Raw genomic sequence first — 16,256 nt, 5'->3', positions numbered from 1 at the left:
AATTATTGAAGGACGGCGATAGTGGCACTGTAATCCTGTAACCTACTGTAACTTTTATTTCACTTGTTACACTTGTTCATAAAATATCTGAAGAACATTGTAGTGGAATTAATTAAAATTGTAAAGATGTACAAAACAAAATATGCAGAATATTTTCACTTGAAGAGAAATAAAAAAAAGATTGACTTCGTCATTTTCGTATTCCGTTTTTGCTGTGTGCGCGTGCGCGCATGAGAACCCATGACCTACTACACTCCTGACCTGCCCAGAGAGCACCTCTTCCAGCGCCCACGTTCTAGTTCATACCTTCTGCCGCTAGGGCCGTCACCTACGAGCGGCGTGGCGCTAGTCAGCACCTGCTCGCTGACGTCATCTTCACTCTTTGTGGTCAAATTTTGACCAACAAAGCACTCGTAGTGCGTATTTATGATCCAAAATTTAGAATTATTCAGAAATAATAATACTAAAAGACATTCAGAATTTTTTTGCAATAAAATGCACGCTACCACGCATAGGCTGCCCTACATCGTGTAAATCTACGGGTTCCCACGTTTGTCAACCAGTGTGCTATAAATACTCAAGCGCTCTGAACACCTTGCTTAACCAGCAATGTATGGGAAGAAATAGTCACATATATGCCGCCAGTTCACTACAGAATGCAGGCATTCTTATACCAGCGCCTACAAAACAACCGTAAAGAAACAGACGAACAGGTTATAGGTAGCGCCACCTACGGCGAGCGATTGAACGAGAGCGGGGACACGCGCTCCCATAGGAACCCCGCTATCTGAACAGGTCAGGAGTGTAGTAGGTCATGTGAGAACCAATCGCGAAAAGGAAAAAAAAGAAAGGAAGGCTGGAGCACGGGAAAGAACAGCGAAATCTGAGTGGTGGGACGCTTAGCAAGGTAGCACGCATTTGATTGAGACGGAGACATTGTGGTCGTCTTCTCATCGGCATGATGTCGAAAGCGACGGGGAGCGCGAAAGCGCTGAGCTCGTTGATGGACATGATGCAGGATCAGGAGGCGCAGGCCAAGGCAGCGCGGAATCCGCCAAACTTCTGGGACCCCATCTCGTACGAATATGAGCAGCCCACTCCGCAGTGTCTTCTCAGGGCTAAACGGTATTGACCTGCTGCTGATTCAGTTTCCGCGTCGTTTCTTTGCGCTTGCATGTGTCGCACGCGCCTCGATTTTTGCAGCTGGCATCGCTGTGACCTCCAGGACGAGAAACGCAGCTATGTTTGGTCACAAGCAGTTGGTTTTGTTTGTTCTGAGCTGATTTGCGACATCGGTTTGAAGCGAGCTCTGACTTCGTCGCAGCCGTTGCTACCCGCGATTCTCGGTAGTTCTGAATTCTAAGCGCCACGCGTTCAGAGCAAACTTAACAGTTCGTAAAACGAGGCACCTTGAATTCACTGCAAAGCTACTCCGCGAACCTCATGTTCGAAGTCGGTCCTAAATTTCGCTCTGTTCCGCTGACGCGAATAATTCCACCTCGATGGTTTGGCTATCCGACGAAATTTTCGGCGCCGCGTCGTGTCATAATGTGAGCATTTGCGAACAGACGCGCCATGTCGTTAATGAACGAAGGTTAAGAGTGTGACAGCAAAACACGTAGCTTAACGATTAGTTGAAACGACGAAGATGTAGTCGTATTGGCGAGTGCGAATCTTTATCGAAAAAAAAAATAACAGTGCATCGATCGAGGTGACACCTGATTGACGGAGCACGTGTTTTTCTTGTTTTAACGTAATAGCGAGAGCGGATCGTTTCGCGACAAGCATTCTTTGACAGTGTCGTGTGTGAATACTAGATTGTTCTGCGTCATGCAGATTTATCGCAGCTGCGCCAAGGCTGCGGTGCACAGTAAGCGATTGCCTCCCCTTTTGCATAATTTTCCGATTCAACTCGTTCGCCATCCTGCAATTCACACATGGTGTTCATTTTATGCGTAGGTGGATCTGTAAAGCGCCGTGTTATCCTCGATATTGACAATTGGTTATGGAAGTCGTTCGCAGAGTTTAGTTTTTTTGGCTAAGCATTGCGAAATACAATTCATAATAAAGTGTCTCCTTATGAACCTGATATGCAAAATTTTAGCTAAAGGGATCCGAAAATTATTTTAGCGGTATTAATAAATTTCGCTTCTACATTTCCAGGAAAGCCACCTATCAGGTGAAGCTTGGTAGTCCAGAAATGATTGAATTTGAAAGTTTTACGACCACTAGGTCGCTTGTGTCACAGATTTTAAAAGTTTCTGCTCAGGCCATGCAAACTGCTTATCAATATGGATGGATTGCATTGTATTCTAAACGATTCAGTCACTGAACTTTGGAAGTTTCAAGTTATAGTACACAATGACTGCCAAATAATGGAAATATAAAAAAAAAACTTTCGAGGTTCTTGGTGTCAGGATGATATGACAGGGACACAATGGTAACACAAAATACTACAGGAACTTCGGCCCATGTTCTTATTTTATTATTAAACTCTTTCTGGATTATTCACGGAAAAACAGTTGTGGTATACTAGTTAGAACAAACAAGTCTTGCACGACGGCTGCACTTTTTCAAAACGAATACTGCAGTGCAAGTAAAGTGAAGAAACCTAATGCATTACAACTTTTAAAGAGCCTGACAAAGTGAAGGCCTCTGGATAGATTTAAAATACTAGTGGTTCATATGTACGCACCTAGATTGATTGATTGCACATCATCTTGAAATAACCAGATTGGCAAGTGGCTGCAAGACAGTGTAGTTGCGTTGTAATTTTAGATCTGAAGGAGTGCAAACGCAAGTGTATTGTCGCGTTGTAGTGCTCATCATGTGGAAGTCACCTGCATAATAGTAGTAACAGCGAGTCAGTAGGGTGGTGTAAAGGCTACCTTTGGCATTCTTGTAAAAATACTCACTAAAATATTCTGGGCGAAACATATATTATACGCCCTATAATAGACTTGTAGCAGAGTTATACATAACTGCAAAAAACATGTTTGTGCCACTAATTTAGTATTCTACAAGAAGGGAATACCAAAACTGTATAAATTGGAGTTAGCTATATGAGTAATCACACCATTTTAATAATCATTATTTGACCGGTTATAATATTGCCATGTTAACTTTCAGTTATTATATTTGTGTCATTTACACAGGCAAGTTTGTGATGTCTGTTGACAAATGCTATATTTTTAATGTACAGACTTCTGTTTTCTGCCCTATAGGGACATCATGGATATCTACACCCAGCCTCCCCCTGGAGTTTTCATTGCACCAGAGGAAGAAAACATAACCAAGGTATGCGAGCCTACAGTGAGATGCTAAGTACCAATAGAATTACAATGTTAACTAAAGTAGTATTGGCCAACGTCAAGGAAATTCGGTATTTTGTAAACAGCCTATTAACGGGCAGTCTTCGAAACTGTTCAAAATGGTACATTAGAAATATGAGTGTATGGCATGTTTAGGTACAACAAATTTTTTTCAGAAGTGAGCCTGCACTCAATCCTGTTCCTTCTGCTGTAATGTGTCTTTGTCATTCTTGCACTCTACTTAAACATGCCACCTTACCAACCAGCTCAGCTTTCAATAATACCATTGCAGTGTGTGGCATTTCAAATGGCTGACAAATTTTATACTAAAATTGGAAAACACTTGATTGTTTCCAACTTGATTATGATCTAATAATGTTGTGCAAGTTCTCTTGAACTAGTAGCCATATTGATTTGCCATGGATTCACGAGTTTCCTAAAAACTGCATTCCTGTGTTGATCTGCAGATCCATGCACTGGTTCTGGGCCCCTTTGACACCCCGTACGAGGGCGGATTTTTCCACTTCATTATGAAGTGTCCAGCAGACTACCCAATTCAGCCGCCACGGGTTCGGCTCATGACCACTGATGGAGGTCGGGTGCGCTTCAATCCAAACCTCTACAACAACGGCAAAGTGTGCCTCAGCATCCTCGGGTGAGGGAACACTCTTTCGGATTCATATTGCAGTTTATGGACATTAAACCCGATATATCTTGATTGCTGTTGACCATTTCTTTGGCAACACTGTTGCGGTGCCTTGCAAGTAGGGAATGTTCTCAATCTTATCAAATAGACTTTACTGTGCAGCAAGTAGAGCTATACTATTGAGCCTGGCTTAATCATGCTGAAGTACTCTCTTGAATTATTGTTGGCATTGTAAATTCCAAGCATCACTTTGATTGTATGTGGCAGTAAAGGAGCATTGTTTTTTTTTAATTAATCTTCAATGGCTTGATATAGCATACCTGCCAAGTCTCCCGGATTCGCCGGGAGACTCCCGGATTTTGACTGTTTTTTTCCGGTTGTACGGTCGTCATGAATATCTCCCTGAAATTGAAGTTTCTGTGCGTGATCTGGCCGCGTTGACAAAAAAGCAACTCGATCTGCTCCAGGCTTTTCGAACCTACCACATTTTATTATAGATGAGTTTAACAGGCGATCATCTAAACCAATGCCTCCTTTATTAACATGCCTGACGGATGGCTCGTGTTGCCAACGGTGTCGCCGTGACTTCAGTTTTGAGCAAGCGACGCGCAGTGGCGCTCGCGACTGACATTGTTATCACGGCGTTTTTTTACTTGTGGCCCCTAGGGGCGCGTCAGTCGAGCATTATTCGAGATCTGCAACTATACACAGCTATTTCGGAGGCTATGCAAAATGTCGAGTCGTTGCACCGTCTGCCACAGGGGACGCTAAAGACCGACAGTAATCGGAAATGAAGGAGGGAAAGGGTGTTGCAGCTGTTTTGGTTCTCATGCGGCAGGCATCTAAATAGAGGAGGCGTTGTCTAAATGTACGGTATAATTTCAGTGATGCGAGCCGTGGCAGATAAGAAATCTTGAAATTCCCCAACCAAATTTTACTATGTTCATTGGGCCTCAATTCGAATGTTCTGAACACATTTTCTAATCACGGTGGGTGATATGAACTTTAGTACGGAAACCATCGAACGATGCCGAGAGCAGCGTACTCGAAGCTTCGGCACATGCACTGTCTTCTACAATGCATGTGAATATCACGATTATGTATGGCGATGACGTAACTGACAGAACCCTGAAAGTGTGTGCTCAACCAGTCAAAGCAACGCTGCTTTCCGCAAACTCTGCGGACAAAACTGCGGCAGATGCTATCATAGATGGCATAAAACGACTTAGTTTTGAAGGCGCGTGCGCAGCCTAGCGCATGAGGATTGTAAAATGAACTACCGTGTGCTGCAATCGCCACGCACAAAATCGTGGTAGCGGCGACGCGAGAGCAATCTACGAGCTCCGAGGGCATGCAGCGGCAGGTGAAAAAGCAGTAAATACATAAAAATAAAAGAAAGTTACAGTTTCGCCGCAAGGGCGAAGCAATAAATGCGACAGCAACAATTTGGAATGCAACACTGAGAACAGCAAGCAGATTGAAACGTTCAGCGCGCTGCTCACACACAAATGACCCACGAAAATGATACTCACAGGACAAGAGCGAACTAACAATGTTTACCGCTCGACTCGTAACGCGCTGTTTCAACAAAAACTATGCACAATACGTAATCACGGGCATTGATGAGTACAAATTAACAAGTGTCCCAGTTATACCTCGCTGTGTGTGAAAAGCGGGCTGTTTTCGCAAATGGGGTCTGTGCAGAGACCAAAGTGACCTTCGTGGACTCGGCAACTAACGCTTTCGTTTCAGTGAAAGCCGAAAGCGCACAATTCCCCCACCAAAGGATAAGCGGACGCGCACAGGCATCTAACCCTCCTCCCGCCCATCTATGGGGCAGAGTACACGTGAGAGATAAGACGATAGTTGTAGGGTGAGAACAGAACGACGACACAGAGACAAGCAGGACACAAGCGCTCTGTGTCGTCGTTATGTTCACGCGCTATAACTATAATCATGTCATACCAACTAGCCTAAGCTGCGACCTTCTATGTGAGAGAGAAGCAGGCGTTGGCACCGAGTGCGGGCAGCTTTTTTTCTTTGGGTATTCATATATATAGATACGTATACATATGCGGTGGATGGCGGTGGTGGCGACGGCAAAAAAAGAAACAGCCAGGACCGTCCATATAAATGCTACCACAATAAAAAGAAGCCAAACGCGTTTTGGCCTTTTTGTAAAAAAAAATCTAGCAGTGAGCAAAGCTTTGACCCGCGATTTTGCGGCAGCGGGCTGCGCCGTCCCGATGGTTCACGTGTGTCCCAGGAACACACACGCGAGTTGTTTTGACCAAAATAGATTTTGCTAGTTGTGTTGATCCTTTGAGACTCTGGATCACCTTAGTGAAAAACTGCCCTCGTGCGTTCGGCTACTCCTAGCCACTATAAGACAGCAACGCTGATGTTGGGGCTTGCGATTGAGACCCCCTTTCCCATCCCCTTCTGTTTTTCGCGATGTTTTTTGTTTATTTGTTTGTCCTTGGTTTTTTGTGCCCCCCCTTCTCCCCCCTTGTGTAAATCTCCCGGATTCAGAATTTTTGAATTTAGCAGGTATAATAATATAGCAAAGTCAAGCCACCTGTTGCTTGTTGCTGCTTTTTTATTTTTTCATGGTGTTGTTGGCATAGCGTGGCTAGTAACCAAAGGTTGATATTGATTTGATTAATATGTGGGGTTTAACGTCCCAAAACCACCATATGATTATGAGAGACGCCGTAGTGGAGGGCTCCGGAAATTTCGACCACCTGGGGTTCTTTAACGTGCGCCCAAATCTGAGCACACGGGCCTACAACATTTCCGCCTCCATCGGAAATGCAGCCGCCGCAGCCGGGATTCGAACCCGCGACCTGCGGGTCAGCAGCCGAGTACCTTAGCCACTAGACCACCGCGGCGGGGCTAACCAAAGGTTGCATGGATGACACAACTGGCATGTAAATTTATTATCTCGTAAATAGAGCTAGTTTTTTCGAGTCAGTCTCAGTGAATCTTATTATTGATTCTCAATTTTGCTCCTAATGTTTTTATCACAGTGTTTGCTGCGTTTGGATGTACCACTTTATAGGCTCCCCATAGCCACGGTCTTAGGCAAGCAGAGAATTGTGGAGGTTTCAACAGGAGCTTATATTGGCTTATAAAATTTAGCACCTTCGATTACAGGTATATCAAGATATCCGGCAATCCCCTTGGAATTTGATGAATACTGGCTTGAATGTAGATAGAGCTTAACAGGAAAAAATTTCTGCATTTTAATCTTCACTATTTCTATTAACTTGCTGGAAACTCCCATTTTTTTTTTTTTTAGTTTGACCCTCATCATTATGAACCTATTTTTGCTCTTACTGTACAACTAATGTTGCTGCAGCACTGCTATATTTTAGCATTGGTGCTGCGCACAGTACACGAAAAATTGTGGGGCTCATATTTTTTCTAGACTTCTCTGCCGACGGTAGACGGGCCTTGTTTTTGAATGTAGTCGGGACATGCGTGACAGTGTGCACTTCACATTTGAGCTTTTTTTTTTTTTTTCTTATGCTCCTGACAGAACGTGGGTTGGACCTGCTTGGAGCCCTGCCCAGTGCATATCAAGCGTGCTGGTCTCCATTCAGTCTCTAATGACCGAGAATCCATACTACAATGAGCCTGGCTATGAATCGGTGCGCTCTTTACATCACCGTTTTATCTGTTCTAAATAGTGTCCAGAGTGTGTGCTAACATGAACGGGAATGGTCAGCCACCAGCAAAAAGCGCTGTTCCACGTCCCATTGGCTGGTGTGACCAATGCATATATATATTTTTTTTTTCTTGCGCGTTCGCTGTGGTGACTGTCCGATCGTGTACGTCTGCTCTTGCGCTCGTGCATGTTTCTCGATGCCCCATGTTGGTGCTTTTTTTTGCGCCGGTAGTTTATCTACGTGATCGAGATATCCAGAGACTCTTGTCTGAAACTGTCCTTGCAACGAGCTTTTGGAAGTGGGTAAAAGTGGGCTTAGAACTAGAAGGCGCCGACTAGAACTGCATCGTTGGGACCAGAGTTTGGTTGAGTCGGTGCCCATTAGGCACCTTTAGATTTACGGTACGCTCTGCGGCCAGAATAATCGCGCAAGCAGCGGAACAGAGCGCACATGTTACGCTCCGCTTACAAAGGCGATTGAGCAAAGGGTGAAAGTGCGTCCGCTTGGTTTCGCCGTGATTTCGCAAACGTGCTTCTCAGAGATGCGAAATCTATGCAGTTCCCTGTGCACCCTGCACTGTCTTGGGACGCTACACCTGTGCGTGGCTGAGCGTAAGCGACCTCATAGTGACCTACCATACTTACTCGCGTAATGAGCGCAGTTTTTTCTTTAAAAAAATCGGAGCAAAGTTATGGCTGCATTTATTATGTGGGGCAAACTTTATGAAAAAGTTTTTGAGATAAGCAAAAATACGTTACTGCAAAAAAAAGTTAGGCCACTTAACCTTTCACAATTAAAATACGCATACAGTGTTTGGGAACACCTTCTTTGTTAGAGTTCACCCATCTTTGGTGGTTGATGGCACTACCTTCTGCAAGCTGTCCCCGCGCCGCCCGCATGGGGACAGCTTCAGAAATTATTTTCAGAAAAATTTCTGGTGTATTGTTGCTGATAGTGCGGGTTATACGTGAGAAAATATGACATATGTGAAGGGTAGGGCCAAAGTGCAAATGTAATGTCTTAATCATGTCACAGTGTCACGAATATCTCGTTTGTTTTGCCAGAGCTGGTGCTACCCGGTTTCCATTGTAAGTGGTCCCCACCCGCAGCTTAGGATTTCAAGTTTAGATAAAATGGGTTGACCTCTAATCATATAAATATAACACCTGTTTGTAGCAAAATACTACCAATGAAGTCTTTGTGGTTTTTTTTGTCTTTTTGTTGCCACCTTCAGGAAAGATGGCCGGGCGAGGCAGCTCGGTACAACACCATCATACAGCATGAGACAATCCGGGTGGCCGTCTGCAACACCGTCGAAGCCTGCCTCCAGGGCAATTCTCCATGCCCAGCACCTCTGAGGTTAGTGCACCTTGCACTAAAACAGCTACGTGACGTCTCTTACTGAAGCCAATTACTAATTTAAGGGTCAATTATGCCAAACTGTAAGCAGGTGAATTATTAACAAGAAAATGATTTGTTTGAAATAGTTTTGCCTCCTGAAAGTTGAGACAGTTGATCCTGGACATACATTTGTTTGACGATTAGCATGTGCACGATCATTCGGGTGTCACTGTGGCACTGCTGCTAAACTTGTGGATGCAGAGTAGAATATTGACTGAAATTTCAAGCATCTCACTGCGTGTAGTGTTACAGTCCAGACTGATCGAGCGACCGCATGCTACAATTACGTCCAAGTCGTGCAGAACCAGCTATATTTTTGGCATTGGGTGCATCTCTAGTAATCCATCAGCCATGTTGCTGGGACCTTCTCCAAGCTGAAACTAGGGAAGCCTTGTTGATCTAGAAGTGGCTGACTGTTCCTAAACTGATGGCTGAGCCTCAAAGCTGTAACAATCTTAGAATACCCAGTGTACAATTTACATTTGAAACAGTCGCCTTACTAGAAGCGTTGATAAATGCATGACCAGGCTGTGTTGATCAAAGGCAAGCATATGTGTGTACTGTGCTGCATTGACATACACAGTTCGCAATCTTTGAAGATTGCTTGGTAAGATATAATTTTTCTGATTAAAAAACTGTGCTAAAGTTTTAATGTGCAGTTTACAGTACAAGTTGTGCTCGTATTCTCCACTTCGTTTCATGTCTTTCGCCTAACTTTGCATTTCGCATTAACTGTAGTGCAGTTTTTTTAATTGTGAAGAACCAACTAGCCCAATACCTCACTTAGCTCATTATGCTTTTTCCTTGGTGATGTTTTGTTTGACTAGCATTGGTTGTATCGACGGGCAAATACTTCTGGCATTGTCCATCGCAGTGGTGTAGCGGTCATGGTGCATGGCTGCTGACTCTAAGGTCCTGGGTTCGATCCCCGCCGCAGCGGTCGCATTGTAGTGGAGGCAGAACTGTAGAGGCCCGCGTACTGTGCGATGTCAGTGCGCTATAAAGAACATCGGGTGGTCAAACTTTTTGGATTCGTTCACTGTGGCGTCTTTCATAGATACCTACCAAATCTTCTGAATTTTTCGGAAGACTCCCAAACTTCAAGCTAATCTCCCGATCGTACGAATGTGATCTCAAATCTACTGAAATGTGGCCGCCACAGCCCAGGCATTTTTTCAACCGCTTGCGGATGTTGGCTCTCTTGCTGTGACATTTGCAGTGCTGTTGAACTTGCCACTACACTTACAGTTCTTTGCATCCATATCATAGAGTACCACAAAGTATATTCCATATACCATATATAGCACCGCGCATCTGGCGGTGGCCGGCGGCCGCAAAACACGCTTTCCACCGTATACCGAAAGAAGGCGAGGGAAAAGGTACCACAACTTTTTTCTGTTAGACTGTCTTGGCCCCCCGCATTTTGTATGCTAGGCCTATGCCACTAGCTCAGGCGTCACTTCCATTTGTCACAGATTCTATACCATGTGTGCCTGTGATGCAAGTGTTTTGCACAGCGGCAAGGCTGACATAAAAGGTGCAAATCACTTCACAGAAGCATCGGAACTACACGTTTGTGCTTCTGAAGGGCAAGGCAACATCGGAAGTTTCTTCCGAAAGAGTTGAGAAAACAGTGCGATCCACACAGAAATTCTGTTCACGGGACTTTCTGCGGAACACAACTTGCCAGTGAGCATTAGTGATCACGCGGGATTGTTGTTTTGGGAAACGTTCCCGAAGTGCGAAGACGGGAAGCCGCACGGATGCCGACGTACGGGAACATCTGCCATTGTTAGGGCTGCAGATGTTGAAAACGCAATGGTGAAAGCACTGAAACGCCGTGCTTTTGCACACTCAGTGGACAGACAGCGGGTTGCAGGTGTCTCAGTCTCGGTAATTGCCAATATGCAAAAATGGGGGGGGGGGGGGGGGGAGAGGAGAGAGACTTTAGCCCCTTATGTGGTTTGCTAATTTTCATGCTGCTAGATTGGCAGGTATGCTCATAATAACATAGTAGTTTTGGAACGTAGAACCCCTGGTGTTATTACAGTTGAAGCCCTTTATAAGAGATGCACGGTGGAGCATTTTTGTCTTTTGTATTAGAATTCTGTTGTAAGCAGGATATCATGTATTCATTTTGTTATCAACCCCTATTTCAATATATGCACACTGGCAATTTTATGCCCAGTTATCTGTTAGATCACTCGTCTCTTATAAAGGGGTTTGACCGTGCTATACTTCTGGCTCTACTGATGGTGTGCTCGACTCGGTGCAAAACGAACAATGCTGATGCATCCTGCACAACTCTTTTGATCGTTTAATGAAACCAAACAGGAATGAAGTTCCCTTTTTCTTTATCACTTGCAAAATTTAGTTCTGTGTTTTGTGCCGATTGCGGAGTTTTGCGCTCAAGATTTCTGGTTGACAAGCACGAATGCATGCTTTTTGTTGATACGCAGGGAAGTCATCTTGAAGTCTTTCCCTGACTTTTACAACACCTACGAGAACGTGGTGAAGAACCATCTGCACTTGTCTGGCTCCCCCATGAACGTGAGTGGTTCCACTTGGTGTTTTTGCTGTTGAATACATAGAAGGCAAAGACTGAATCAATTTGGGTTTGATTTAGAGAGGGAATGGAAGAGTTTCTCTGCAAATTTAATTGCTCCTGATGAATAGGGTTTCGCGTGCCTCTGCTGGGCGTTCTCGAGAGTTGCTTAAAAAATTACAGTATTAAAAAAGTAACTACCAGGCAAGATTAAAATAATATGTGCGTCATGGAAACAATATGGCATTGCATTTCTTGCGCAAAGATTAACAAAAAGAAAAAAAAGCAATAACTTCAAGCTAAAACAAAGTGTAGAAAGAGGGTTACTGCCGTACACTTTACATGGTGTTGTCTGACGCCATATATGGCAGCTCTTGGGCACAACACTTATCAATGTAATAAATCTCATCTGCTCATATGACAAGTGTTGTGCCCAAGAGTTGCCAACATTATTCTTCATTTGCACCGCATCTACTCGTTGATGTTTGTGAAATGGCTTGATAACATGGTTAAATGAATCATTAATTGCCTGGGAAGCTATGTTGTCAGACAAACTGTTCCAGAGACTGGTGAAACATGGAAGCGCAGGCTTATACCCTGGAATAGCTAAGATTAAGGTGTAATTTGCGTGAAACGAGGTACGGTTTTGCAGACTTGTAAAGGTAATTCGGGAGGAATGGGTAAATGATATCCCAATGGTTAAAGTGTACGTATTACCTGCGCTTCAAATAATATATTTGTTAAAGCTTAGAAGCTAGGTAAGGAGCCTGTATGTGCTACTTATAACAAAATTTAAAACTTTCGTCATTTTACCTCTTATAAGAGGAATCTCAAACGCACAGCGCCAGCCTTTCGTTAGTGGCCCGTGGCTTTTTTAAGGAATGATCTTTTGAGACTTTTACGACTATTCTGAATGCTAAATGTTGTTTCCATTATACTCTCACCGATTGAAATTAATAATGCTTTGTTCTGGAAAGCTACATAAGTGGGACTAGTACAGTGTATTTTTTCCTGAGGCACCCAATCTGGTCACCGTGTGTAAAAACATCAGTGTAGAACCAAAACTGTATTTTAGTCATTCTGCGGATTAGCATAGATATCTTTCTCAAAGCCAACGTCAAGTTCTCTGTAAATGTTACTCATGTATGAGATGGAATAGAGGCATTCTTTCAGATACCAATGTGGACTGACATTTAGTAATATAAGCTGCCCCTCCACTCCCCCTTCTTCTCCGTGTCGACTTTCTTCTGAAGAGCTTTTGTTGGGGCCAATTGGAACATGCCAATTGATAAAGGCAGACTTTCTTCACTGTCCCGGCCCTTGTCTGTCTGAATTTCGGGACAGCGTGCTAGCTGAAATGAATTTCAGAACCCTGGCTTACAGCTTAGGCCTTTTTACTATTTGAATCCTGCCATTATTAAAATTTACTTCCACTTCACTTCAAATCAAAAAAGTGAAACTCTTACTAGCATCATTTGTTAAAACTATTGTGCTGGTTGGTAGGGTCATGACAAAAAATGTTCCTTTGTCTTTATAATATGTGATATGTTATTCTATTTGAAATTATTTTATTACATCGCTATTTGCTTCGAATCTCAAAATTACCATTCCCCCAACCCTCACATTTCTGTTAGTCTGCTGCATATTCAGTTCTTTTGTTGGATAAGAATGACGAAAACATACCAGTAGTCCAATTTACATACAGCAGGCTCTCAGTAAACTGAAATCTGTTTAATGGCAAATCTGCTTAAATGGAACAAATGCTTCTGACAAGATTGGTTTAATTCTTGCATTCTGCACCTCTGTTTATTTCTCAGTAAACGGAACTATTGATAAATAAAACACATTTTACTGGTCCCTTCAGGTTCTGTTTAATGAGAGTCTACTGTTAATTGCAAGAGGATTTGTTGCAGTAAAAATGCTGATTGCCATGTTTATGTCCTCCGTTTTTCAGGATCCGTTTGGCGACAAGAGAGGTGTCTACCAGTTCTCAACGCTGCTGACACGACTGCAGAGCTTAAACGAGCAGATCAAGGAGAAAAACGAAGCTGCCAACAAGAAGGAGAAGAAGGAGAAAAAGAAGTGATTGCTTTGTGTGAGGCCCTTGATGCACTGAGTTGTCCACAGACAAACTCGGTACTTTTTTTAAGCCTCTGTGGCTGAAATAAGGGGTTTTCTGTCTTCTTTTTTATTTTTGTTTCTTGGCAAGTAAAAGCTTTACATTTAATGGCTCTGTAATATGGTCGTCGGAGACAAAGTACACAGTTCACTTGTACTGCTCGTGATATTTCTGTACACGGTGCGGCCACTTCCGTAATAGTGTGAAGTGTTGTGCTAGTCTGTTGGATTTTTAAAAAAAATTATTGTTGTCGGCAAGTGATATCGAGCAGGCGTAAAGGACGTTGAATGTGGCAGTGCATCGAAAGCATCTGGCAGGCTTGCTCACATTGTTCACGGTGAAAACATGTTGTTTGCTGTGAGCTAACAGACCCTCTTTTCCATCGTGTCGTTTTTCGTTTGTACGTAGCAGGGCCTTTTGTGCTTATCTTCTGCCCCTGTGAGGTACTGTTTGCGGTGTTTCATGAATGTTTGTACCGAGGCAGAAGCAATACAGTTTCTTTGCCAGAGGGAATCCCTCTGCTGAATGATGGACCATTTATCTTGATGCATTTGGCTTTTTTTTTAGCTTTGATTTCTGAACGAAATTAGCGGGCTTCAATAAAACGAAATTTGGGGGCAACTTTTCTTGGAAAACTGAATATCACACCGGCAGCGAGGCTTACAAGGTAGCATTTTTGTGGGGCAAGAGATTGATAGCCGCGTCATCTAGGGCTCCCATAGTCTTAACTATGTGGATTGGCTCTCCCAAGCACCAAGGCAGTAGTGCTGCGTTGCCCAGATTTTAAGGTTGTTCACCCGTGCCCCATGTGATGCAAGGGCAGAAAAAGCTGGCAAACGATGTTCACTACATTCACTACTGCAGTTACCACCATTCCAGAAAGTCGAGAAATGCCGGCTTGATAACTAGGAAGGTTGCATTCGATTCTTTGTGGTTGGGGTCTTTAAGACATCTCATCGACTGCCAAGTTTTCTTGTGGAAGTACATCGCAACCACCATGTGTTTATACAATTCCTTGTGTCTAGTCCCTAGCTGGTGTGTGCCACTCCCTGTTCATGTATTATTTGTTCAGACATTAACTGCACATGTTAAACTTATCACTCCATTTTTTCCTGGTTTTTTTTTGTGTGTGTGTTCTTAGTGAGGGAGTTGTCTCGTGCATAGTCGTGGCATCACAGCTCAGAACTTGTATGGTAGTGAGGCACACAAGTTGTGAGTGAAAAGGGTGTCCACATGTTCCAAAAATATTCAGCCCACCTCAGCTTTGGCTGGCAGGTGCCATTTCAGACCTTTTTGTTGCTACCGAAGGGAATAAAACTCCGTGTTTTTTTTATGCCAAAGCACCAATGTGACTATAAGGTGCTTTGTACTGGAGAACTCTTCACCCAGTTTGTACCACATGGGAACCTTTAAAAAGTGTTTAAACCTAAGTAAATGCACATATTTTAAGTTATTTCAACCCCTGCATCAGAGCTGCAAAACGAGCGCAAATTGGCGAGTAGGGGTGTAGGAATGGCTATTCTAAGACGAAGTAAAATGTAATATTAGTAGTGCCAGAACCGAATCTGATAGTTTTTGAGTGCTTAACAGCTTTTTTTGCATTTGTCTAAAGCATTCTCACATTCTATTGTTCATTACTTTAACAATAGAATGGGGGAAGATTGCAAATGACCATTGCATAATTTTTAGCAATAGAACAGGGGAAGATTCCAAATGACCATTGCACAGCTTGTAAAATATAGGCTATTCGCGTGGCGTAAGCTGTTGTTCTTATACAGTGCCAATGTGCATAAAGTTCATCAAATTTTCGTATGAATTTGGTTTACTCAGATGTTGAGATTTGTAAAGTATACAAAATCAACTTGTATTCATTCAAATTGGTTAGGGCACTATATTTGATTTCTTATTCAACGTTCTTATTTTTCTGATACCTACACCCACTATTTCTGGGTCATCATGGTGCCATTTTAGCTAGTGCTGCTGGGCTACTGCTTCTTGGAACATGTGGCACTTTGTATACTGTACAGTGAACTTTAGTGTAAGAGCATATTTGTTGTCTTTGCTGTTTTTGTGAGTTCCTTTTCAAGGCAAATATGTGCCAAGAGGGCACATTGCGTTTCAAAGCGCTGCATGAAACACATCAAATATTTGCACATGTATGTGCAATTTGGTTTTGTGTGGTGTAGTCGCGCTTTGTCTCGCTTGTATAGTATTGCACTCATATGTATCGGAGATCTGAGTTGTTGAAGTTGACATCATAAAGAATAAAGATGGCAAAATAAAGATTGGCACCTGTTTTATTTTTGTACAGTCAGCATGCTTTAGTCTTATGACGTGGCTAAGATAATGCGATGATATCGGAGTGGGGGGGCCCCTCGCTGAAGTTGAAACGTAGTTGCAGTTAAAATATGAAACTGAATTCGATGAAACAGTATTTAAAGTTGTGTTAGTTGGTACGGCAGCGTTTTTGGGTACAGTATGAAATCGACGGTGACTGAAGGGGCGCAGACGAGCGCTGCGAAGGCGTGATGATTTTCGCTGAGAAATGTATTGCCATATCTAG

At 43.3% G+C, this 16,256-nt stretch overlaps 1 protein-coding gene across 1 annotated transcript; it reads left to right on the top strand.

Moving 5' to 3' along the window:
* The first annotated feature begins 838 nt into the window (after positions 1–838).
* LOC119172109 (ubiquitin-conjugating enzyme E2 Z) lies at positions 839–15,976 on the top strand. Its single transcript, XM_037423100.2, has 7 exons — positions 839–1,125; positions 3,225–3,297; positions 3,779–3,966; positions 7,499–7,610; positions 8,863–8,987; positions 11,489–11,579; positions 13,529–15,976. The coding sequence occupies exons 1-7, from the start codon at positions 959–961 to the stop codon at positions 13,658–13,660; spliced, it is 888 nt and encodes a 295-aa protein (XP_037278997.2). The 5' UTR covers positions 839–958; the 3' UTR covers positions 13,661–15,976.
* The last annotated feature ends 280 nt before the right edge of the window (positions 15,977–16,256 follow it).

Source organism: Rhipicephalus microplus, chromosome 4 (genome assembly GCF_043290135.1).
Source record: "Rhipicephalus microplus isolate Deutch F79 chromosome 4, USDA_Rmic, whole genome shotgun sequence".
Lineage (NCBI taxonomy): Eukaryota > Metazoa > Arthropoda > Arachnida > Ixodida > Ixodidae > Rhipicephalus > Rhipicephalus microplus.
Note: the sequence above shows the minus strand (reverse complement) of the source record. Positions and strands in the feature narration are given on the sequence as shown.

Excerpts from the sequence above, each read along its gene's own strand:
- LOC119172109 (XM_037423100.2), top strand. The coding sequence starts at position 959 with ATGATGTCGAAAGCGACGGGGAGCGCGAAAGCGCTGAGCTCGTTGATG. Across the intron at positions 3,298-3,778 it reads AGGAAGAAAACATAACCAAG|ATCCATGCACTGGTTCTGGG; the intron begins GTATGCGAGCCT and ends GTTGATCTGCAG. Across the intron at positions 11,580-13,528 it reads TGTCTGGCTCCCCCATGAAC|GATCCGTTTGGCGACAAGAG; the intron begins GTGAGTGGTTCC and ends TCCGTTTTTCAG.